This window comes from Uloborus diversus, chromosome 5 (assembly GCF_026930045.1).
Source record: "Uloborus diversus isolate 005 chromosome 5, Udiv.v.3.1, whole genome shotgun sequence".
In the NCBI taxonomy this organism is placed as follows: Eukaryota; Metazoa; Arthropoda; class Arachnida; order Araneae; family Uloboridae; genus Uloborus; species Uloborus diversus.
The window spans coordinates 79987681-80012673 of record NC_072735.1 but is presented as its reverse complement, the minus strand read 5'-3'; the positions used below and the strand labels follow the sequence as shown (position 1 = coordinate 80012673).

Sequence of the window (24993 nt, the reverse complement as noted above, 5' to 3'; positions counted from 1 at the left end):
TAATAAGCACGATAAGCTAAAATTCATAGAGGTAAATCAAAGAAATCGATCAAGAAATGAGGAAGTTTTTGCGTAGGAACAAAAAACAGGCTAAAGAAATAATATATAAGGATTACTCTTGTAATGACTCATTTATTGTCTATATTAATAGATAACTATTTTAAAATGCTCATTTTACGTCGGTTGTCTGAGAAAAAAAGTGATAGCCGCAAGTCAAAACCTAAAGGGTTGAGTAGCGATAAACCATCTACGGCACACAGAGATATGAAAATGTGACTGTTGAGATAACATTCGTAAAGGTATTGTTTAGCTCGGAGTGCAAACGAAATGACAGCCATTTTCCTCTCTTCAATGCTATCGCTCGTTTTTGGAAATCGATGTGTCATCAGGACGAGTTTTATGCGGGACTTATTTTTCCCCCGCCACTTTAATGATGATTTAGAAAAGATATTAGATATTAATATTTTTGGTGTTCCGACTCGTTTCTGAAAAAAATATTTCATCGAAGTTATTGATTTGACGAAGTTACTGATCATTTTGAAAAAAATGAGTTTTCTTTAGAAATTTACTGTGACCATGGGTAAGTTTCAGTTTTCATTTAGAAAGGAAATGAAGCATTTAGAAGCAAAAGGGTGTAAGTGCCGAAGTTAAAAGTTTGGAGATAACTAGTACAAATTGTAAGAGAAACTGTGTTCTGTTTTGGGGCAAGAACTGGTGCTAACAGCTCTGACAGATGCTGATATACAGCATGATTTAGAGGGATAATAAATCGATGAAAGTCTGCCCGGGGTTCTTAGCGTTCGTTTTACTCAAAACTTAAAAAGTTCACTTGTATCCATTTGCTTCTCATTTCCTCAAATATAGATGCATTCTGGAATGCTATCTTTTCATGTTGTATATAATATATTATTTAGTTTTCACACAGCATAGGTAATGCCAGTAATTTCTCAGCTTGTTAGTTCATTCCAGTGTTTGAAACACACAATTTACAATAAGAGACTGTGGGGAAAGTACACTAGTAAAATATTTTGCTCAGTTTACAGTGCCACCTATCGAGCAATACTTTAACTATGTTATTAAACATGTAATTGATTCTAATCAGAATATAGTTACCTCTAAGGATGAAGGCACATCATAATGAGCTGCATCAATTATCAAATGAAATTCATATTTTATTATTTTGTGGTACATCAACATTATTTTTGCTATAAATTGATGAAGATCTTATTCTTGATGTTTCAATTATTAATTGAGACCTATTGATTTTCAGCACCGTATTTATTTATTTAATGTTAAGCAATTTTACATGTGTTAGGCCAGAGTTAAATAGTATAATTTGTAAAACACTTGTTCATACTTATTGTTAATGGATGAGACATAAAATCTAGTATTTCAGACATAAATACTTTCAGATTATTTCAATACTCGCGTGCGTATAACTTCTTCTGTAAATAATTTATCTTGTGTTGCAGTGAAACCGCAGTTTCACTGCAACAGTTTGTTAGTCGTAATTTGTCAAGTGCAAGCTGGGCAAAGAGAACTTTGTAAAGTGAAAGGGTGTACTATCTCATTTATTTATGCATTCATTCGTTAATTCATTTGCGAATTTTGTAATTTTTTCATTTTCTTATTCATAAATTATTTCATTTATTTTTTCATTTACTTATTTATTCCCTTATGTATTTATAATTCTCTAATTTGTTCATTCGTTTTTTTAACTCCTAGAGAATTGCCCGTCAAGGTATGAGGGCGAAAATTGCTTCTACATTTGAACGATTTAAATGCTTGTTAGGTGATATATTGATAGTTGAAATTTTAACCCTAACTCCAAGGGATTAGCCCTAAACTCTAGCAGATAGCGTTAATTGTTGACACTTTTTTGTTCTTTCATTCTCCTAAAATTACAGTTTTATCAGTAAAACAGTTAAGTTACCGGATCTAATTTAGTCTTGTCAAAAAAAAAAAAAAAAAAAAAAAGAAAAAAAAAAAAAAACATTTCCCAGCATGTCAAACATTAACAGAAAATATTGTCAAATTATCATGCAATGATGCGAGTTTAATAGTTGGTGATGTCAGCGTTACTCGATCCATTATATGAGGAGGATTATCAGTTAATTATTTTATTTATTCATCCACTGTAAGAAAATTTTGAAATGTCCCTGATTATTTCCGGGAAACGTTCCAGGATTTTCGCAGTTTTCTGTGAAAAAAAAATATGGTCGCCAAAAGTTTCCTGAATTGCTAAAAGCTGCATAACTACGATACTCCTCACTTTTGTGGAAAATATTTTTTAGCTATAGGAGCTTTCTTATTAAATCAGGAAGGTGCCAAGCGATTACTGTATACATATCCAAGTTTTCTTGAAAAGGTCCTGATTTATTCCAGAAAGATGACTGACTTTTTTTTGAAGATTTCTGAATTCTTCAGAAAGATTCCAGATTTACGTCATGAAATTTACTGACTTTTAGCGAAAACTTTCCTATTTTTAACACGCTTTTATTAACTTCACTTGTATGTTTGTGGACTAAGAGCTAGTGGCTTCATTCATTTAACCGCTTTATGAGCGTTCGGGGCCGAGCGGTCTAAGGCGTGGGTCTTCGCTGACGTTCACCTCCGGGAATCATTGGGCGTGCGTTCAGAACCCGTCTGCACCGAAAATAAATTTATAATCTTGCAACTCAATTTTCGCCCACTTTTTGTAATCGGATTCTTTTAAAATTTGGAATGCAACCTCAGACCCGATGATAATGCAATATTCTATAATCAAATTAATTTATTAACGATAGGTTATTAGTTTATTCTAATTAACATGCTTTTATTAGCTTAACTTGTATCTTTGTGGGTATGTTTGTGGGTCCAACTTTCCTTTGGACAAATAGCCAGTGGCTTATTAGAATTACTTACAACGTACAAATCAGAGCTGCGGAGTGTAACAATATTTGCACATGAATTTACCAGAAAGCATCCAAAATGTCTGTCGGATCCAAATAATGCAATAGAATGCTAAGATACATTCCATTATAAAAATCATACAAGCATAAAGATTTCATTTAAGAGTTATAAGTGTTAGCAATATTTAGTATCTAAATCTTATTTGAAAATATAATAATAGTTTAAAAACTAAAAAAACACACTTTTGTAGCAAAATGAACTAAAAAGGAAAAAATAAAATAATAGTTTTCAAAAATTAAAAACACACTTTAATAGCAAAATGAACTAAAAAGTTAAAAATAATCTTTGGATGACGAGTACATAAAGTAATTGACCAAACACTTAATTTTACTGTAATAGAAGAAAAGCGTGGGGGGCTTCTTATCAGTTGACTTAAATTTCTTCTATTTGTTAATAGGCTAAATGTAAATAGGCAGCCTCCCACGCTTTTTTTTATTACAGTAAAATTAAGTGTTTGGTCAATTACTTTATATACTTGTCAGCTAAAAATTATTTTAACTTTTAATTGATTTTGCTACTAAAGCGTGTTTTTTTTTAGTTTTTTTAAACTATTTTATTTCCAGCTATGTTACTGTGTTACTGGCAGAAAATGTTTCACACTAGCTGCCCATGATTTCAGAATGTTTTCCTGAATTTTTTTAGTATTCAAGGAAAAATGTTTTTCATAATCCAGTAGAAAAAATTTCATCAGAAAAAATATTGTTATCCATTGTAAGAAAATACATTTTACTCTCTCTATGCAAAAAAAAAAAAAAAAAAAAAAAAAAAAAAAAAATCCAATTTATTCATTAAGAAAAGTGTAACTTATTTTTATATTTCAGTTAGTCCCGCATTCCAGTACATGGTTTATCTCAATTTCAGTTCCAGTAACTTATTTAAAATACCAGATTAAAATATATTTTTTTGTATACGAATTGTTGGTTTTTGAGTTATTTATATAGTACTTTTTAGACATATATAAATACTTTTAGATTATTTCTATAATCTTGTACATATAACATGTACCATGATACCAAGTACCAGGCGAACAAATGCTCCTGTAAATAGTTTTCCTGTGGCGCAGTAATCCTGTTGCAGTAAAAACTAAGTCCAACTTGTAGCAGCAATTTTGCTTTTTCAATCAAATTCATTCGACAACATTTAAATTTTTAAAATTGGAATAATTATTTTAGTTTGTCAAGGTTTTATTAGTTGTTTTAGTTTTTTTCTTTTTTTCCCATTCCCCCCACCCCACCACCTCTCTCAGTCTTGTTATCTCAGTCTCTTTTTTAAAACTGAAACTTCTATTTTTAGCTTCGACTTCAATCTGTTGATAGTCCAAATTCATATTGACTATAAGGCTGCAACGGTTTTAAAACTCATTATTTGGCTCGAAAATTTTTAGTTAATTTCATTTTTACTTATAAAACCGTTTTGTCGATTTAATAGCTAGTATTCAACAACTAAATATATAAAGTAAGACAAAACAACGTTAGAAGAAGCACAAATTTGCAAATTACAGCAGACACGTGTTTCGGCGTTACAGGGAACGCCTTTTTCATTGCAAAAAATAATGAGCTTATGGATGAAAAGACATCCGACAAAAGAAAAAGGCGTTCGTCTGCTGTAATTTGCAAATTTGTGCTTCTTCTAACGTTGTTTTGTCTTACTTTACAGTTCAGCACAAAGGTATTTATTTATATTAACTAAATATATATTTTGATTTTCATCATCGTATATATCATTTCAAAACTAGAGTACCGAAATTCGCTATGACTAATGTTAAAGAGTGTTTAAATATTCAATCCTGATTTTGGGAAAGAGTCAATCAATCAGTAAAGGTAAATGAGATTTCGTAAATATCAATGTATGTGAGCCCAAATAAAACCAGAAATTACTGCTACATGGTTTGAAACTTCAGAGCAAATATTTTTTTCAGTGTATAGAAAGGGATATACGAGGGTTGTAATTTAAGTAATCGCAACATAGGTATGATTCAACTTTTATTGAACTGTTGTTGTTGTCTTGTCCATGATGTGAAAAAGAAAAGCACTAGATTACTCCGAAGGTGTCGAAGACAGCCTCGGCGACCTCTAGAGCCTTTTCTGAAAAAATCAAGTCATTCGGCAGTGAATCGAGTAACTTCCAAGTCCGTCACTTGAGATTTTCACGCTCTTTACATGTTTTGTTCGTAGCCTGGTTATTATCGATGCTATTGTGCGATTACCATAGACATGGAAACCGGTTCGCTCGCGCTCTCTTAACTAGATGGATCATCCTGTGGTAGAAAAGTGATTCCTTTTCAACCAACGATCGTCCGCCATTTGTAAGGCAAGAACTTTCCACCGCGCATCACATAAGCTTACTATCGGTTCGTTTTCCGCAATTTTCTGGGATTTTTCTGTTTTAAAATAGTACTTTCAGTGAAAGATTTTTTTTTTTTTTCAATTTGAAAAAAAAAAATCCTCAAAATCATTTTTCCTTGCGAAATTAACTACTGGAGGTAATTTCAAAACAGAAAATAGATTTCGCATCTTCTTAATTTGTAACTCATTCGTCATTCGGAATCATGCGAAACATTAAAGTATACTTTTGTCTTTAACGAAAAATTAATTTTTGGGTAACGGATAAGTCAGTTTTAATTACTACGAGGATTTTTCAGGCTGCATCTCGTATCTTGTGTGAATTCAAGCATATTTTCAAATAAAGGGATTTTAAATTAACTCGGATATATCTGTGAAGTTTACTGCGTAAAATTTGCAATTCCTGGGTAAATTTATATGTACTTTTGGTTGGTAATAAATTATAAATTTAAGAAATCAAAATTGATATTGAATGGCTTTTAAAGTCATGATAACATGTTTAATTACTCGTAATCAGAATATGTACTTTAAATTGCAAAGAGTAAAATTTAGAAGTAATTGTAGTTAGTAAAAGAAGTAAAATTTACAAAATATTTTTATTGAACAAACATGGCATAAGGTACACAGATTTGTAAATCTCACATCCACTTTCGGATCAGAATCAATAACAAATATTATGAAATAAAATAATATGTAGCACTTGCAACTAAATTGTTGATAAAACACGAAAAATTGCAATTATTTCTCTATTACGTGCAGTTTTTAATGGTGACAACTTTTCAACGCTAATTTTTGATTGATCTAAAAGTTTTATGTCCTTAAAAATACAAAAGACTTTAGTTTTTGAGCGGTATCTGCCTGCATGCGTGTGAAAAATGTTATCCATTTCTCACTGAAACTTGCTAAATTTAAACTTTTCTTAAAATTACGAGAGAACTACAAACTTCATATTTCGGTTACGGAGACAAGAAGGCAAAACATTTACGAATCTAGACACATGATGTACTTAGCTCTTTCCATTGCTACTAAATCACATAGGCGGATTTAGGCCGAAAGTTTTAGGGGTGCAACAATAACGGGGGTCTGGAAAGGGGGGGGGATTCTCGGAATAATAAGGCAGTGGTGAAATCAGAAAGTAATTTTAGGACGGGGCGTTCTTTTAAATCTAAAAAAACGCGATGTAAAACATATTTAGTAATATTAGGGGATTAGTAATTCTTAACATTTCCAAGTGCAGAAAGTCTTCAACGAAAGTCGATGTTGTTAGAAGCAACATTAGGCCACAGCATTAGCATCAATTAAAGTTGTGAGGTTCGATGAATGGGGGTAGGATCTGGACTCCTTAGCGAGCTCATCAGCTTTCTCATTACCAAGGATTGAGCTGGTATCCATTGTAACGTGCAGGATTACTTAGTTGCAACGACTTTGATGATGGAGAAGATGATGTCTTGACTTATAACAGAACCTTTAGTGAGCTTACAGGGTGATCAGCGAATAAGCCCTGATTTCAAAATTAAATATCTCTACAACAAAGATCGATAGAATTACGCGGTAAACTGTGCGTTTATCAGCAAAACTGTAAAAATGAAGCAAATTAGTTTAGAAAAGTTAGTTACGAAAACCGTCAACACTTTGAACTGAAAACCCTTTCTCTGAAAGGAGTCTGGAAAAAAACCCAATAAAGTAAAGCAGTTTTTGGAATCCAAATACATTTTTTTCAAAGTGTTCACCGTTCAAAACAATAACGTTGCTTAAACGAACAATGAAATTTGACATGACATCTTGCAATGTCTCAACGGGAATCGAATCAAATGCAACACCAATCAACGATTCAAGCTCATATAGAGTAGCGGGATTGTTTCCACATACACTGTCTTTCAGTGCGCCCCACAGAAAGAAGTCACAAGGAGTTAGATCGGGAGCACATGGAGGCCAATCTATTCTTGTGTCAATATAACCAGTCGATACCTGATCAGTCCTCCAACGCTAGTCGATTGCAGACAAATCGTTCCAAAATTTCAACGTAACGTTCAGTAGAACTTTGAATCGGTTTTGAAAGCTGCGACGTGTTGCCGTAGGACGGTGTTGTAATCCGTAGAGTTCCAGCACCAAAAACACACGTTCTTCAATGGAATACATGCTTTCACTTCCTTAGCTATCCTTTTTTCGCTATCCAACAGTCGTACTGATCGCTTTATGCTTCGAATCACATTATAAAGGCTATTGATAGGTCATTGTGATTACAGCGCCATCTGTTGACGATTTTCGTAACTAAATTTTCTAAACTTTTGTGTGCCCGATTTTTACAGTTTTGCTAATAAACGTACAGTTTGCCGCATAATTCTATCGATCTTTGTTACAGAGATGTATAATTTTGAAATCAGGGTTTATTCACTGATCACCCTGTACAAGTACAATTGCATTACATTCTTTTTATGCAATCACCAACGAAGCTTATAATCTTTTGCTGAACGTCGAGAAGCCGTCGCAAACCACTGGCAAGGTGTTGACGGTTGATGTCAGAGACGGAGCGCCCCAATTTTCGGGGCACATGATGAGTGAGATAAACCTCTAAAGATAAACCTAGACTGTCCATCGACGGAAAATGGAAAGGAAACCTCTCAAGATGTCATTCTGATCTTGAAAAATGTAGGGCCGATCTGTGCGTTGCAAATCTGCAGTCTCATTTCGACTCGAACGAAATGTTTTCACCTATCTTGCAATCGTTCTATGCGGAAATGCCTTTTCAGCACAGACTTCCAGTAATTCTTGATACCATTTTGATGTTTTTTGGTCATGTACACCCTTGATTAAAAGCCACGACCGTAGCCCACCTATTAAAAGCATGCTTTAGAGCAATTAAAACGAAACTCTGCATTTTAAAGCCACACAACAACTACCCATCTAACTGGATCGACTGTTTTTGAGCAATACACATCCACAACAGGACAACCTCACCGCTGTCATAGCCTATTTACGCTTTCCCGCTTTTCTACGATATTCTAGGCCAAGTTCTCCCCCTCGCATTTCAAAAAAAAAGTTTCTTGTATTTAATTTAAAAGATTGAAAAACTTAACAAAAAGAATTTACATCTCCACCAAACGAATTTGAGATTATTCTATTTTCTTTTTAAACAACTTTTCTCATATCAGAAAATAAAAAAGGAAACCAACCTAATATGCCCAAGGAAAGCTTCTTAGAGTTTATATCACTTTATATGTATTCCGATAGAGGTTTGCTATAGCCGTTTATTGGTGTGAAAATTTCTCCGAAATTTCTGCTGCAGTGATCTTCTCTTAAGCATTTAAATACATTTTTTTTTTATGTTTGGATTTTTCTAGCATTGTCTAGATCTCATTTCGAAAGCTGGACGTAAAATCCGTACATCATGTGGTTTTATGGTTACGGGCGCTGTCTTTCATACAAACGACCCGAGCTCTATCCATACTCAGAATGAGCCCACCACCTTTCTCGTGATGTCTGGCAATCCTAAGATTTTCGTAGTTAACGGTAGAGAGGACATTAAGGACATTAAATGTTCAGAACCCTGTTTTCATAATTAGGATATTCGCTTACAGTAGATGTAAAAACGATCTTAACGATCAACTGCTGATTAAAATTCCTAAAAAAGGATTTTGCAAGCAACCAATATTACGTGAAACAAAGCATCATGAATTCTTCAAACTACTCTCTGTTGTTGTTCGGGAATGTTTCTTCCCGAAACCGAAATCAGCTCGCTTCCAATTTTAAGGTAGCAAATAGGCGTCGAATTAGGATCAAAACGGAATCAAAATTGTTAGCAGTACAAGTCGTTAATGCAAAAATAAATTTTAAAATGTATTATAAAGAATATTTCTGAACTCTTCAGTGAAATGGACCGCAAATATGGAAAAGTTTAGTTTCAAAATATTCCTGATAAACCTAGACGGCAGGCTTTGTTCCGTCTATCAATAGGACATGACTGCATTGCCGTTCATCTTAACCGCCTTGTCATTCTTGAGGTGGCTTGTGCCCCATGTGTAATAGATATGAAAATTTGGATAGAGACCGCCTGCGTTCCTGCACTGCCCCCCATGGAGAGACTGACACTGATCGCGGGAATAAGTCCACTAATCTCTTTCGTGCAGGCTGGACATTTTAAGATTTTCGTAGTAAACGGTAGAAAGTTGGCCTGAGGACATTTAGTGTCCAGAACACTGTTTTCATTATCAGGATATTCGTCTACAGTAGATGTAAAAGTGACCTTCAACAATCATCTGATCATCTGATCAAAAATCGTAGAAAAAAATATTGCTAACAACCAATACTTCGTGAAACAAACCGTTATCAATTCTTCAAATTAATCTCTGTTGCTAATAGGGATTTTTTTTTTCCGAAACGTTGATCAGCTGGCTTCCAGTTTTAGGATAGCAAATTGCCTTAAAAAAAATCAAACTTGATTCGAAATCAGCAGTACGGCATTAACGGAAAAATAAAATTTAAACTATATTATAAAGAATATTTCTGGTTTGATTGCAATTGGACTTTTATTTTTTTGCTAGGTGAACCGAAGGTAACGTCCACTTACGGCACCACTGCTTTCAGATTGCATGACTTCATCTGGGACAATGAAACTTCGGGGATTCAACCTGATCAGTCCAGGCAGAAAGAGAACGCATTTTTGTTGGGAATATCTTTCGTTGGTGGTTTCGTGCTCGGAGTCGTCATACACTTGGTATACCACTTTTTCGTGAGGTGGATCTTGACCCGCCATCTACCTGCTGCACCAGATACGGAATTATCCAACGGAGTCTGCAATCTGGCTTTCATTGGAGATGACTGGAGGCCTCCTGGTGACGATCCACCCTCGTACTCGACGGTTGTACAGTCAGAAGATAACGCAATGACATTCTGGTCCAGGTTTTTTAAGAGAGAAAAGAACACCAATGATCCCCAAGAAGAGCCTCCACCAAGTTATTCTAATGCAGTAGAAGAATTGCGGAGGGATCGGAGGACCTCTTCGTTCTAAAAATGTAAAACATATTCTAGTCAACAGCCTCTCTAATTTGCAAACCCATTTCAGTGACACCTGTGTAAGTAGTTCACTTGCGGTGCAGTAGTGCTGTGGTTAACTTAGAAGAGTGGTAAACTTATGAAGACTGATGTATATGATCCAGGGCTAATTCTGTACCTAATAACAGTAGTCAACTTAAAAAGGTGATTAACTTACAAAGGTGGTCAACTTTACTGGTTATACTATATTTGCAATTCTTTACAATCCATCATGGCTTTTGTCCTATAAAGGCAAGTCCGTCTAATGCAGCTGAAATATTGCACACATATAGGAACATATCTTTCTCAAAATGTAAGTTAAATCCTGAACAATAACTCTTTTAATACAATCAATATGCAATCCTATCACTCATAATTCCCTATAATCCATTGACATTCATCTTCTAAGCAAGAAAATCCAGGTGATTCTAACTCAGTTGGTATGGTTGGGGAGAAACCGAAGGACTTCGTCTTTCAAAAAATATGTCATTCTAGTCCCTTCCTCCCTAATCCACAAACCTTCGCAATTCTTTATTTTCCTTTAAAGCTTTTAGACAGTTAACAGTGAAGTATTGGCTACAGAGAAGTCAGTTGCTTTTAAAGTCTGTTAAAGTTTTGATTTTTAGTAAGATGTAAAATTTCAAAATAATTGACAGGAAATTATTAAGCTGAAATGCATCTAGAACAATCATACTTTACGTCAACTCAAATTAATTTCAGAATTTACACAGCAAATAATAAGTGACAAATGAAAGAATATAGGTAAATAAAGCAAGTTTATATAGAATAAATCAAAGTAATTTTTTGCAATTTTTTCATTAAGTAAGCTCATTCACCGTACGGTTTTTATAGCCGTATGTCAAAATTCAAAATTCGTTGACATCTTAATTAAAGTACAATAAAAAAAGAACTTTCTCTATGATCTGAACAATTCAGTGATAGGCAAAGCGCCTAATCTGAAGCGTTTGCTCAAGGAGTTGACAACAGTAATCAAGCAACTTGATTATAAATTACAACATGGAAATAAGTCTTTCTACCACATTTAGTTAACATGTATTTGTCGCTGAAAAGGTTCAAAATAAGAAAAAGAAATAGCATTTCAGGGTCATGATTACTTTGTTGCTGATTGTTCATTTCATTAAAAACTTCGCAACAAACTCATTTTGTAGTGAAATGCTTTGAGATACATTTTCTCATTTCTAAGAAATAAGTTATGTCAGGAAAGAAAATTTGAACAAAATTTCGTCTCGTATGTCAAAGTGTAACCAGAGTAGTGTGTTTCGTTCCAATCTATTATCTAAACTAGGAATTGTTGTTTAATAGATGAATTAAATTCACAAAAAGCGAAACTTATGAATTAAGTATTTGGAGTAAACTATTATAAAATGCAGGACAGGATTTTAAAAATGAATGGACAAAAAATATCTTAAGTAATCTTTGTCCATTTTTTTTTTTTTTTTTGCAATTGATAAATATTGCTGTGATAATTTCTTATGTAACTTTGATTACAAATAAATTTTTAATTTCATGTTTAGTGTAAGTCCTAGACATTTATTATTCCTACTGTTCGACTATGGCCTCTGTTGTCATATGTTTTGTGGTTGAAGGAAACCCTTTCTATAAAACATACCACTTCTTCCCCTCACATAATATTGCATAAATTCAATGATATAAAAATATTTTTCTCCATTTTTAATTTCAATGTTTTGTGATATCATACGGTATTTTTCTTGAAGTTGGAAGAATAATTTCGTTGTCCTTGTTGCTGTTGCGGGCGAGTAAAGATATTGCCTCTCTTATTTATTTATTTTTTTTTCGTTCAAATAAAATTTTAAGAAATAAATGATCTCAATACATTTGAAAAACAGCATTCCCATGACAGAATGTTTGAATCTGTATAAGTGTGTATTTTTTAATGAATAAAATTTCTGAATATTTACAGATAATATCTTATATTTGTTTTTGTGCATTGTTTCTGTATTTGCTTCTTGCCCGTTTTCCTTCAAAATGTTTGAAGTTAAGCACTGTGTTTAAAATAAATAAGCTAAAAGTATTTAAAATAATGGGTTAAATGGAAAGTTTTGCATTTGACGCATTTCACCCCAGCAAGAAAATTTACGCATCTCAAAAAAAAAAAAAAAAAAAAACGCAAAAGTAATTTTAAGAGATTTCGATTCTAATATTACAATGCACGCAAAACTTTTTAATGCGATGTTTATTGGTTGATTTTGTTGTCTTAATTCTTAATGCATACTTAAAGTTCGAAAGCTTTTCTTCTAAGTTATGACATTTTAATATGTGTCACTATTGATTATATCGTTTTTGCGCCACCACGCACCAGTTATATAAGCTAACTAAATGCGAGTTTTGTGGCAAGAAAAAGCATTAAATTTAGATTTCAAATCAATACACTGTTAAAATTTTTCCGGAAAATTTACTCTAATTGTTACTGGCATCCATGTTGCCAGTAACTATTACCGTAAAAATCATATATTACTGTAAAATTTTACGGTTTCCTCGGTAGGCCACAGCAACCAGTTGGAGCTGGGATCGCTTATTTTCTGGTATAAATTACCGTAAAAATCAGCGATGCTGTAAGTCCGCCATTTTACAGTAAAAGTTACCAGAAAATCTTCCTGAATTTTTAACAGTGTAGCTAGTTCGTTTTTTCCAAGTATTTATTTGCGTCACTTTTCTTGCCGGTGAGTGGTATAGGAATTTTCGCATTGTGCTGTTAATGTGCGTGCGAGTGAGTGAAATTTGGAAGATTACCAATATAAAAGCTGGTATTCAGGCTTTCTTATCACAAAATATCGTTGAGTTCTGATACCAAGTATGTGAAGTAGATGTGTGAAAGTTGAGAAGACAAGCTAAATTAATCAGGGAACCTTTGCTTTATGAGTTTTGAGTTAACAGTTAGGCCATAACGTAGCTCAGGATCGTCAACATATGCCGGGCTAATGGTGAATTTAGTCCGGCACATGTTGACGGGGTACTTGGTGACTTGGTATCAATAAAATAACCATGATAGAAATGATAACAAGGATTCTTAGTTTGTAATTTTCCCTCCTTTTCCGTGTTTCTCACATTAGGTAGGAAACATTTAAATATATATGAATTTTACATATGTTTTGACCCGCGAGATACAACTTAATATAAGATGCGGTCCTTTAGGTGAAAAAGGTTAGTAACCACTGGATTATGTACACATCATTTACACGCCGCTACTCACCAGTTACGTAAACTACCTTTGGGCATTTTTTGTGGCAGGAAAGAGCATGAAGTTCAGATTTCAACTTAATAATTATTACATTTTTCAAATTTTTGTGCCACTATTGTCGCGGGCGAGAATTCAGGCTTGGAGTTGAACACATAGATATTTTAATTCCATTAAGAAAAATCTTAAAAGTGGAGTGTAAATTTACGTTATTAATGACTACTAACTACCAAATCCACAAAGCTAAACAATTCCACAAAATACAGATTAACAATTTTTCTTTTGTAGAAATTTTCAAAGAGCTGTTTATTGCCATGCTTGCTCCTTTCTTCCTTTTCTTACTTTTTTTTGCAAAGTTAACTTTTTAATGACCTGAAAAGGATTTTCATTTTTCTTAACATTAAAACAAAACATCTTAGCCATACACAAATTGAACAGACGATTTCTTTCAACAGAAACTCTTTTTCTATATGAGGGAAATTCGCTCTAGATTAACCGTGTTCTACTTCACATGTCAGGGGTGCCCACATGGGGGGGGGGGGATTATGGCGCAAGTTGCGCCATCAAAATTTGGGGGGGGGGGGTGTTTTTTGTTTTTTGAAAATGAAATTTTTTGAGGAAGGAAAGTATTCAAATTTTTTCAACGAGAATAAGTAAGATTCATTAATTACACTTTTTTGACGTACATCTTCCAAAATTTAGTAGCCTTGTCGTTTTTCAATGAAGATCACTTTAGACACAGGAAGGCGTCAGAGTATGTTGCAAAAAAAGGTTCAGACTGTTTAATTCTATTTTAATTTATCGTGATTTTTTTCTGCAACGAGTACAATTCTGTACGATGAATACGTGTGGCAGTGATAAAAAAGAAATCAAAAATGGATGAAATAAAATATTTTAAAAATCTTTTTGTTTTTGTAAGAATTTTGACCATCCTGCTCCAGCCTTTCATGGATTTACTAAAACCGGGAAAATTCAATCAGAACTAGGTTTTAAAACAATTTTTTTGCTCTTGATTAACGATTTTTAATATACAGATTTGCGTTACAAATAAATTTGACCTCATGAAGAATTTTTCATTTCTTTTAGTTCTATGTTTTGTATGCTTTTTAAAATGGCAGTTTTTTAAATTTACCGTTAGATGATTTTTATCAAACTTTCGAAATTGTTGGACTCTGCAGATGGAAGTGGAGCAGAATAATCATGAAACATTTTTACATTTTTCGATATCTAATGTATAGAAGGAAGTTTTCTATCAATAAAAATTCTCGAATTTATATGCTCAATAGATGAATCAGTTTGACCATTTCCTGAGAATATCAATCTCTGTATGTGTGTGTGTGTGTGACCGATTTTTGGTGGTTATGCGTATTTAGGGCTTCAAAGTCGAAACAACTTTCAGAAAAATGTCCCCTCACAATCATTAAAGACCGTCTTAAGTTTTGTTTTTAGGTCTCAATTTCAAAAACATTTTCACGGCAAAACCGCGAATTCCTTTCTTCAGATGCATTAGTATCGAAATTCATCTGCAATTGATTTTCTGGAATTTCAATTTCTAAAAACTGCCTGTGGAAGGCCCCTCAACTTCTAACATAAATATTACCAAAGATCGTCAAAAACTGCCTTTTTAAAGATACAAGTTCGAAACTTTCCCAAGGCTGCTCCTCTCCCCATCCTTTCTCTCTGCAGTTCTCGCAAACAGTATTAAAAATAGTTTTAAGTTTCGTTTTTAGGGCTGAAATTCTGAAACATGTCCGAGGGAGATCTTCCGAGAGCACTTCCCCCCAAACATGATCAAAGGTCGGCTAAAATTGCCTTTTGCAGCTTCAATTTCGAAAATTTGCTAGTCCGTAACGTTACCAAACATGGCGTACAATCGCTTTTTTAGCACTAAAATTTCAAGAAATCCTCACCTCTCCCCTTAACATGCTTGAAGACAATCTACAATTACGTTCTTGGAGTTACGATTTCAAAAAATTGCCGAGTAGGGCAACGGAAATTCTCTGCTTAGCATTACCAAAGATCGTTTAAAACTGCGTTTTTAAACCTACAATTTCAAAAAAGTTTCAAGGGGACCCATTGAACATTGAAGGACCCTTCTCTCTATCGTTACCAAAGATAGTCTGAAACTGCTATTGGAGTTTTGATTTCTAAAATGAGTGCCACCGAACCTCCCCCCCCCCACCACCCAAACATTACTGAAGACCGCCCAAAACTGCGTTCCAAGACGACAATTTCGATAAAAGTGCGGGAGAGAGCTTCCAAACCCTTTCCCCCTCCTAACAACATCGAAGGTCGGCTAAAATTGCTTTTGAGGAGCTTCATTTTTGAAAAACGGATCGTTACCTAATGGGGTAAAGATGGCTTTCAATCGCGTTTTTAACCCTTTAATTTCAAAAATTTTCCAGGAAGATCACCCGAATCTTCTTTACATAACATAGCCGAAGATAATCCAAAAATGACGTAGGAGGGTCACCAAGCCTTTCCTCCGCCGAACATTACCAAACATCGCCTAAAACAGCATTTTAGAACTATAATTTAAAAAAAAATCCGGGTAGGGCCCCCGGAACCCCTCCCCCCTACCATTACGAAACCTTTGTCTAAAACTGCGTTGTTGGAGTTTGAATTTTGAAAAATTGCCGCGGAAGAGAAACGGAAGCCTTTCCTCTCTCTAACATTACTAAAGGTTGTCTAAAACTGCATTTTTAGAACTATAATCTCGAAAAAGTTCCGAAACAGAGTCACTGAGTCACACTTTTCCTGACATAATCGAAGCAATCTGCAAATGTGTTTTTACCCGACTGCGCGTGCGCGACGCAAAGGAGGGTAAAGTATTTATAAGTCTATGTATGTATGTATGTCTGTTCCTATGTGGCGTTCTGCAGGCTGAACGCCTTGGCCAATTTTGGTAATTCTTACGTCAATCGATTTGTCTTAACCTTTGGAGTGTCACTAAAGACATGAAAGAAATCAAAATTCACCATATCAACAACCAGTTGCCATATTTTGTCAGTTTGGGATCGGCGCACGTTGGGTGTTGCACACTGTGTCGCACGCAGGTAACGTGCGACAGATGCAGGTAGTTTTCGTTGCCTGAAATTTTTTGTTTACTAAGTCTACTAATTGGGGTTTCATTGGCCGAGTGGTCTAAAGGGTTGCTTCTCCCACTTGAGGCGGTGGGTCAAGACACCTTCGCTCCGGATGTACATTCCCCTCTTTCTGATGTAAATTCTTTCATGTGCTCTTTATATGTATTCTGTACTGTAATAAAAAATATATTACGCGAAACGAAGGCAAGACACTCAGATTGTAGTCCTCATCAAAATAAACCCGTGCAATAAGCACCAAAAGAAAGGGAGTCTACTATTTCGATTTTCATCTCTAAGATGTTGCATTTGTTTTTGCATTGATTTAAGGAACTGAGTTTCGCGACGTGTACTTTCTTGAGAGGCTTTTTTAGTTTTGCGAGAAAGATTTGACTGACGACATTTCCGATTTTGCGTCATCATGAGTTATACAGGCTTTTTATATAGCTGTGCTGTGGTTGACTTAAGTTCGCGCATTTTTGCCTGAGGTCAAGCACACGTAGCATTAAGCCGAGATAGGTCCCTAGAAGGACTAATTATCAGTAATTTAGACCACCGCAAGTTACTTAATAAACCTCACGATAGAAATAAACTATCCCAAATGAACTGACAAGGTTGCGAAATATACCGTTTTATGATCATATTAACTAAGTCAATGAAAATTAACTAAAAAGTGTAAAATAAAAAATTATTAAATAAAAACAAAAAACTCAACTGCGTAAAAACAAAAAACACCCAAAAGAAAACTGTATAAGCCCTGTAGTTTAGAATGTTATTAAGTACTACTGAATAATTACACCGTTGAAATAGTTTTATAACCGCGTACACATATAAGACAAATCATAAATTCAAAAGCAGAATAGAAGGATCAACAGTCGGGCCCGTTTAAATTTTACGGGATTCCTTGAATCAGAAAGGAATGGGCCCCGACTATTGATTCTTCTATTCTGCTTTTGAATTTATGATTTGTCTTATCTGTGTACGGTTATAAAACTATTTCAACGGTGTAGTTATTCAGTAGTACTTAATAACATTCTAAACTACTGGGTTTGTACATTTTTCTTCTTATTATTTTTTTTTTTGGTTTTTACGCAGTCGGTATTTTTTGTTTTTTGTTTTTCGTTTTTATTTAATAATTAGAGTTTCAGTTTCAAAACATTTCCACGGGAGGGTCACCAAGCCTCTCCTCTCCTTAAAATTACCAAAGTTCTACAAAACTGCAAATTCGTAAATTTTCCGGGGGAGAAAACCCAGGAACCATTATTTTTGAGCCAATATTATACTTACGATGGGGGTCGTATTGCTTACTTCGAGTAATGATTCCCACGCTAATCAAAAGCTGAATCCTCTCTCTCTGTATTATAAAATATACTAAGGGAAAAAAGGTGGATGAGAGCTTGCTAAAACTCATACTCTTTCCCCTTAGCTTTTTTTTTTTTTATCTTGCGACGCCTCTGAAAAATTGAATGTTATCATTTAACTGAAGCTTATACATCAATTACAAATGTTGCCGACACAAATCTGATCGTAGTAACCCTCAAATTTGAAGTTCTGAGCAAGCAGCCAAACTAATTTAAGTATTATCAGCGATTATTGGCAAGATCCTTTATTTATTACAAAAAACTATTGCTTGCACTTTTAATTGCTGTCGTAAATGTAAGCAGTCGCATCTGTTGTAGCTTTTTTTTTTTTAAATCTCAAGCAACCTTATTTTTCTGAATTGTCTTGATTGATTCATTAAATAATTGCAAATGATGCAAATTTAACTGGCAATGTGTGACTCTAAAAAGTGTTATGTTTAACCTAATTTAAAAGCTAGAGAGATGCGAATTTTTTTCGGGGGGATTTTGCGCCATTGAGCTATGGGCACCGCTGTCACATACCTTAAAATTTCCGATTTCTTTTTTGTAACTATAGATACAATTTAGATCGATTGTATCTAGAGTTAAGAAAAAAAGTATAAATAAATAAATAAAATAAAATTAAATGAAGAATATATAGAAACCAAAGATAAAGATTACAAAAAATACCGAATTGAAGAAACTGGAATTGCCGTTCGGGTTTAATAAATTCTATTTTACACTGTCTCATGTTAAAACACAGACCCGTGTCAATCTTCATATTCGAAAATTCTCTTCAATCAAGATATTCGTCAAAAAACTGTTCTTGCTGTGCTGGACGCTTGACCAATGAACTAAAACACTTTCGAAAAGTCGTTCCCCTACTCAAAAGTGAGAGGATATTAATGAAGAAGCATTAATCGCATTGCCATTCCAAATGACATTCGGACATTTAATGTTAGAAGACCGGCAAGGATCATTTCATTCGTTGTCGAACATTTTGTTCCTTTTTAAGTTCGTTCTGGAAATATAATTTTGTTCCAGAAACATAAATTTTTGAACAAATGTTCTTGGTTTGTGACATTGGGAGTGTTATTTCATGATGATTTTTTTCCCCTATCAAAGTTTTTCATCGTTGAAGTAGAATTTTGTGAAAAGCAAGTTTCGCATAGTTGAACAATTCATGCTTTTGGAGCTTTAGTTTTGAACTAGACTGAACATTAAAAATATGAGATGTTCTTACAAATGAAAAATGATGTGATAAAAGTGATGATTGTGGGATTTCTCGTGGAAAAAAGACACAACTAATTTCATATTAAAATCCCTTTGAAATAGAAATGTACATATTCTAGCACTCCCGTACCCGGCATTGCTCGGGTAATGGAATTAGCAGGGCATTACAGTGCTTGGTGTAATTAGTCACAAAATCCGCTATAATAATTACTTATTACCTATATTTTTTCTAGTTTTGGGAGGGTACCGGGGCACCTGGACTCCTTATATATGTGTCCTTGTCCTTACTCGATCCTTAACTCTCATTAACGATCCTCTTAAATTATTGCTTTTCTTTATCCTTTTAATGCCGAATACGGGAATGCTAGTATATATATATATTATCTCAGGACACTGATTTTTATCATTTACTTTTACGATGTGAAATAAAACTTAAATGCTTTATGTATTTTATCTGCAATGATGTTCCTAAAAACTTTGTTTCCAGTTTTGAAAAAGTGAAAGCGAGAGCCAGAAACATTATTATTTGACTTGAGAAAAGCCTCGAAGAATCACGTGAGAAACAAAAACAATATCAAATTTAAAATTTGCTATCGACCAAAAGTTGAGATGAAGTACTGAACAATGATTTGAATGGAAGAAAGCCTTCGAAAATAAGGGATTTAAATTTCAATTACAGGTTTTATTTTCGCACAAATTAAGGGCTTTTAATTAATTTCTCCTGAACTAATTGATATTTCGAAAAAAACTTTCTTTGTGGATACTTTCGTAATCATGTGGACATGCCTGCCAAAGTCTGAGGTATTAGCGGTATATATATTATATATATATATATATATATACTAGCAAAAATACCCCGCGTTGCCTGGGTCAGTAATAATTATGAGAAAAAATCGTTACTTGCTTTTGTTTTCTGTTTTAAGTGAAAGAATTTAAAACACATCTTTTTGACGTGATTAAAAATCGAGTTTCTTCCTTAACCATAAAACTAAAATAGCAATAAGTATAAAGAAGAAAATAGTATTGATTTAGAAACGAAAGCATTATATTTAAGCATATACAAATTTCCAAAGTATAAAATTAATCTTCTCATGTTTAAAAAGATGAATCTCATGATACTTTTTTTTAACATATAGTCTAAAACCTTCTCTTTATGGCTATTGAAGTACGAAGTTTTTTTTTTTAAATATAGCCGCGCTCGTAATCCCCTAAAACTTGCTTTAGTTATTTGGGGAAATTTCAATCATTGTGGGCTCTTGGTGCGATTTTACCGAATTTGCGGGAATCGTTTTGGGCAGACGTTGAAAAAAACTGCCAACTGCATCAGCTACGGAAATCTTTTTGCAAACATCTTGACGATCTGCTGGTTGATTGGATAATGAATAAGTGTTCAATCAGTATAAATAATAACAAAAACCATTAATTACATTGAAGTTCTGTTTAAATGGAAAATGATCAGCCAAATCATGTATTATTTACCAATCTTGTGCAAAAATCTTACTTCAAGATTTGAAATGAGAAAAACCTTGAACAGTCACGAAAAGCAAAGATAGTTAACAATACAACAATTGCCGCTATCGACAGGGAGTTGAGATGATACACTAAACACTGTATTGAGTTGAGGAAAGCCTTCGAACATGGAACTAAAAAGCTCATAACTCGTTTTTTATTCTACTTAGAAATTTCGAATAGGTGCCATCTTCAGCAGAAAAATCAGAGCTACATAATGTAAATATGTGCACCTATTTTTTCATCCCTATATTAGAGAATTTATACGAAAATTGTATTATATGGCCCCCTAAGGGGGTTTTGCCCCCATTACGGAACGAAAACTGCCCTATGTGTTATTCTGATGCATAAGCTATATAATTGTAAAGTTTTATCAAAATCCGTTCAGTAGTTTTTGCGTGAAAGAGTAACAAACATCCATACATCCATACAGACAAACTTTCGCATATATAATAGTAATATATATATATATATATATATATATATATATATATATAATAGAAAATCGCCCGTCATGGTATGACGGATGAAAATTGTTTCTACATTTGAACGAAGCAATTGCCTGTTTGGTGATATTTTGATTGTTGCAATTTTAACCCCGACACCAGTTTATTAACCCTAAACTCTATTAGATAGCGTCAATTCGCATCTCCAGAGCTTGAATACACTACTTTGCTGTGATTTACAATACTACCGAAAAAGGTAAAACTTTTCATTCCATGTGTTTTCTTGGGGGTAAATTACAGGCTTCAGATAGTTTATAGTCTAATGTAGTTTCAGAACAATAGAGAGGAAAGCTTCCTACAAACACTATGATAAATTACTGTTATTCACTAATCTTCAAAGCAAGTTATAAGTTACAGCATTTGTTTGTTTTACCTTTTTCATCCACCATTAGACAGTGGCTGCAGCGTCCCCTATAGTTCATTGGAGTTGCGAATTGTTCTGGTTTCTTCGATTGGAGTTGCGAATTGTTCTGGTTCCTTCATTTTCCTAAAATGACAGTGTTCCTAGTAAAACTGTTAAGTCGCCGGATCGAGTTCAACCTGTCACAATAAAGTTTTCCCCTGCATGTCAAACATTACCAAAACATATTATCAAATTATCATGCCGTGGCGCGAGTTTCATTGTTGAAACACGGGGGTTACTTTATCATCGGCTATTATTTATATGAGGATATGTATATATGTTACTCAGGACATTGATTTTTATATGTATAGATTATGTGGGTTAAAAATGCAAACTGCAAATTAGAAAAGAACAAAATTTCTAAAAATACTTCAGGGGAAACAAGTTTTTCACCCACAGTAAGAATAGAAGAATAGAGCTAAAATGCAATGCTAGGGGTAGTTTTCGGCTGTTAGAAGGAAAGCGGTTTGGACTACCACTTTTTGGCAAGTGCAATGATCTAACTTCAGCCAATCGTGCAACTTTAGTTAAGCACGTACTTGAACTTCACCGGAATGACGCGAAAAAGATGCCAAATGTCTTTTCAAAACAAAAAAAAAAAAAACAGATTTAAAAATGAAGAAAATTAACATTAATTTGAATTTTGACATCTTGAATTTTCAAATTATGTGTTTCGCAATCACGAGTGTGTGTATGTAGGCGTGTGTGTTTGTGTGTAAGGGGTATGTGTGTTTGTGTGCAGGAGGAATGTGTATGTGTGTGTAGGTATGTGTGTGTGTCTGTGTGCTGGTATAAGTGTGTGGGTAGTTGTGTGTGTGTGGGTATGTTTTTCTGTGTGTGTGTATGTGTTTCTGTATGTGTGTAGGTGTATGTGTGTAAATGTGTGTGTATGTGTTTGTGTGTGTGTGTGTACGTGTGTTTGTGTAGTTGTGTATGTATGCGCGTGTGTGTAGAACATGAATGCAACCTGGAGAAAGCTTTCGCTACAGGAGCAGCATCGTGAGGAGCCGGTCGACGGTGATGCTGCGGTGGGTGGCGGTGGGAAAATAAAATGATAGGAACGCCAAAAACAGTCAAATGAAAGCAATAAGCAATCGTGATTGCTCAAAAAAAAAAAAAAAAAAAAGACTTCAATCTGCGGTTCAGGCGTCTGGCACATATAGCTACAATTTAACTACAGCGCGAGCTAAATTTATGTTTGGGCTGCAAACAAAGCGGTTTCGACCACTACTGATTGGCGAGCGCAACGTTCTGAAGCACTCAAGCTCCACCGTGATTTGACGAGAAAGATGCCAAATATAGAGCCCCGTCTCTTATTTTACCACTACTTTCTCCTCATGTTGACGCCAGATTAAGAAGAACACACTCTAGTTGAACACTAGCTCTATGGTCTGACCGAGAGTCGTACATACGGGAGTAAGATAAAAATTTTGGTTTTTCGAAGTTCTTTTTGATGAAACTTTTTACGTGGTTATCCTCTATTTTCTTCATTTTCTTTTTCAAAGTTAGATAACCACATTAATTACTCAAGCTTTGAAGTTTTTACTTATGAAACACTCTGACGAGGGTGTATTGTCTAAGCGTCAATGTGCTCCTATTCCTCATTTTTTCATGTGGATGTTTTCAATTTTCTCTTACCACAGATTTTTTCAATTTTCTCGTACCCCTCTTTTTTGTTTTTATGAACAACGCTTTTAAATTCACCAATCATCTAATCAAAATATTACAAATCTAGCTTTTTCATGTTTTACTTGTTGCTGACGTACGTCTCTTATCTCAGTGACGACAAAAATAGAGATAAGAGATAAAAGCACGTGGACTTCGAGTAATGCGTTGTATATTCAATAAACCATCCTATTTTCTCACTGTACAAACGAAAATAGGCAAAAGTTACTTGAATTTAAAAATCAGTATGCGCGTTTTATATTTTCAGATTGATAATTGTAATCAGAGAGATATTATCGCTAACAAATAGAGATAAACGTTCGAATCATAACATCACTAACTGCTCAAGTAAAATGAGAAAGAACTTGTAATCATCAAATGAATTCCAGTTTTTGTAGATTCTGTCAGTCGTTGTTTATACAAGTTTCCTGTGAAATTCTTTAAAGAACATTCGAAAAAAGTAAAAAGAAATTAAATACAGTTTTACTAACGGTTTTGGACTTGTAGTATGATCGTGTTGTTTATGTCTTCAACAAGATGTATTATGTTTTAAAATATTTTTGAATGTAAGAAGTACATTTCTGCGTATTACACATGGAAAGATAAAATGTGAAATGTTTTCCAAAATATACCCATTTTGAAAATAGTATAACTTTGCTGAAAAAACTGGTTTTCGTTGTTTGAATTTTGGAAATTCCAAAAACTTTCTATATTTTTACTTAGTTGTAAGCAATGTTCGCAACTGAAATTTTTTTATTACAATTCGAAAAGAAGAAAGTATTGCATATTTTTCTTCTGCTTCTCAGTCCAATTCAGATATCATGTTGTGCAACAGAGTAAAGAGTATTTCAATGTTCAATCATCGAAATTAACAGAGTGAAAAGTATTACTCATCGAACTATTTAAAAAAAAATCATCGCATTTAAATCACAAGAAGAGCAAATAGATATTTCAGGAAAGTATCAAAATGGTGAGTAAATAATATTATGCAGTTTTATTAAATTTAGTTGTGTAATTTTTATTACAGATCACGTATATATCAACTGCTGTAATTGGTAATGCTTTATATAATGCTTTCACAATTTTTCATTATGGAAATGTTCAACAGTTTTTTAAATAATTCTATTTATTTAAAAATATTTCTTTAAAAAAAGGGTTCCTTTAAACGTTTTGAGTTTTTAGGAATTTAACAATTATTCATCATTTTTTGGAGGTTTCACGACTTTCGAAAACTTTTTAGAAAATTTGAACTGTATCTCAAAAATATATTTTGATGTGGTTAGTGCTTAAATTTTTGAAACGTAATTCAAAATTGATTTCATTTTAGTTTAAAAATTTTTTACGCCCCCTCCCTATACTTCTAAAATCACTCTTTTAGAGTAGTTTCAGTAAATATTGTAGATCTGTATTTTTTTTTTGTAAATAATTTTTGAGGCAAATTTTTGGTAATTCTGTCTGAAATAAAAATGTACTACTTCTATATTTTCCTCCAATCATATTTCATCCCCCCGGAACGAGATGATAAAAGAAACAGTTAAAACTAACCTATATAATTTTTTTTCTAATCGGAATGAAAAATGTATTTTTTAAAGCATGTATTATCATTTTTAATACGATAAAACAATAGAAAATAATTTTAAAATATTTGCTTCGGCTCCTTTTTTTGCCTAAAAATACATTTTTACTCATTAAATTTCTCACACGTATTTTCA

General features: G+C 33.7%; 1 protein-coding gene across 1 annotated transcript; it reads left to right on the top strand.

Annotated features, from left to right (window-relative positions):
* The first annotated feature begins 366 nt into the window (after positions 1 to 366).
* Positions 367 to 12259, top strand: LOC129222465 (uncharacterized). Its single transcript, XM_054856979.1, has 2 exons — positions 367 to 580; positions 9836 to 12259. Exons 1-2 carry the CDS (start codon positions 577 to 579, stop codon positions 10300 to 10302), a joined length of 471 nt encoding a protein of 156 aa, XP_054712954.1. The 5' UTR covers positions 367 to 576; the 3' UTR covers positions 10303 to 12259.
* The last annotated feature ends 12734 nt before the right edge of the window (positions 12260 to 24993 follow it).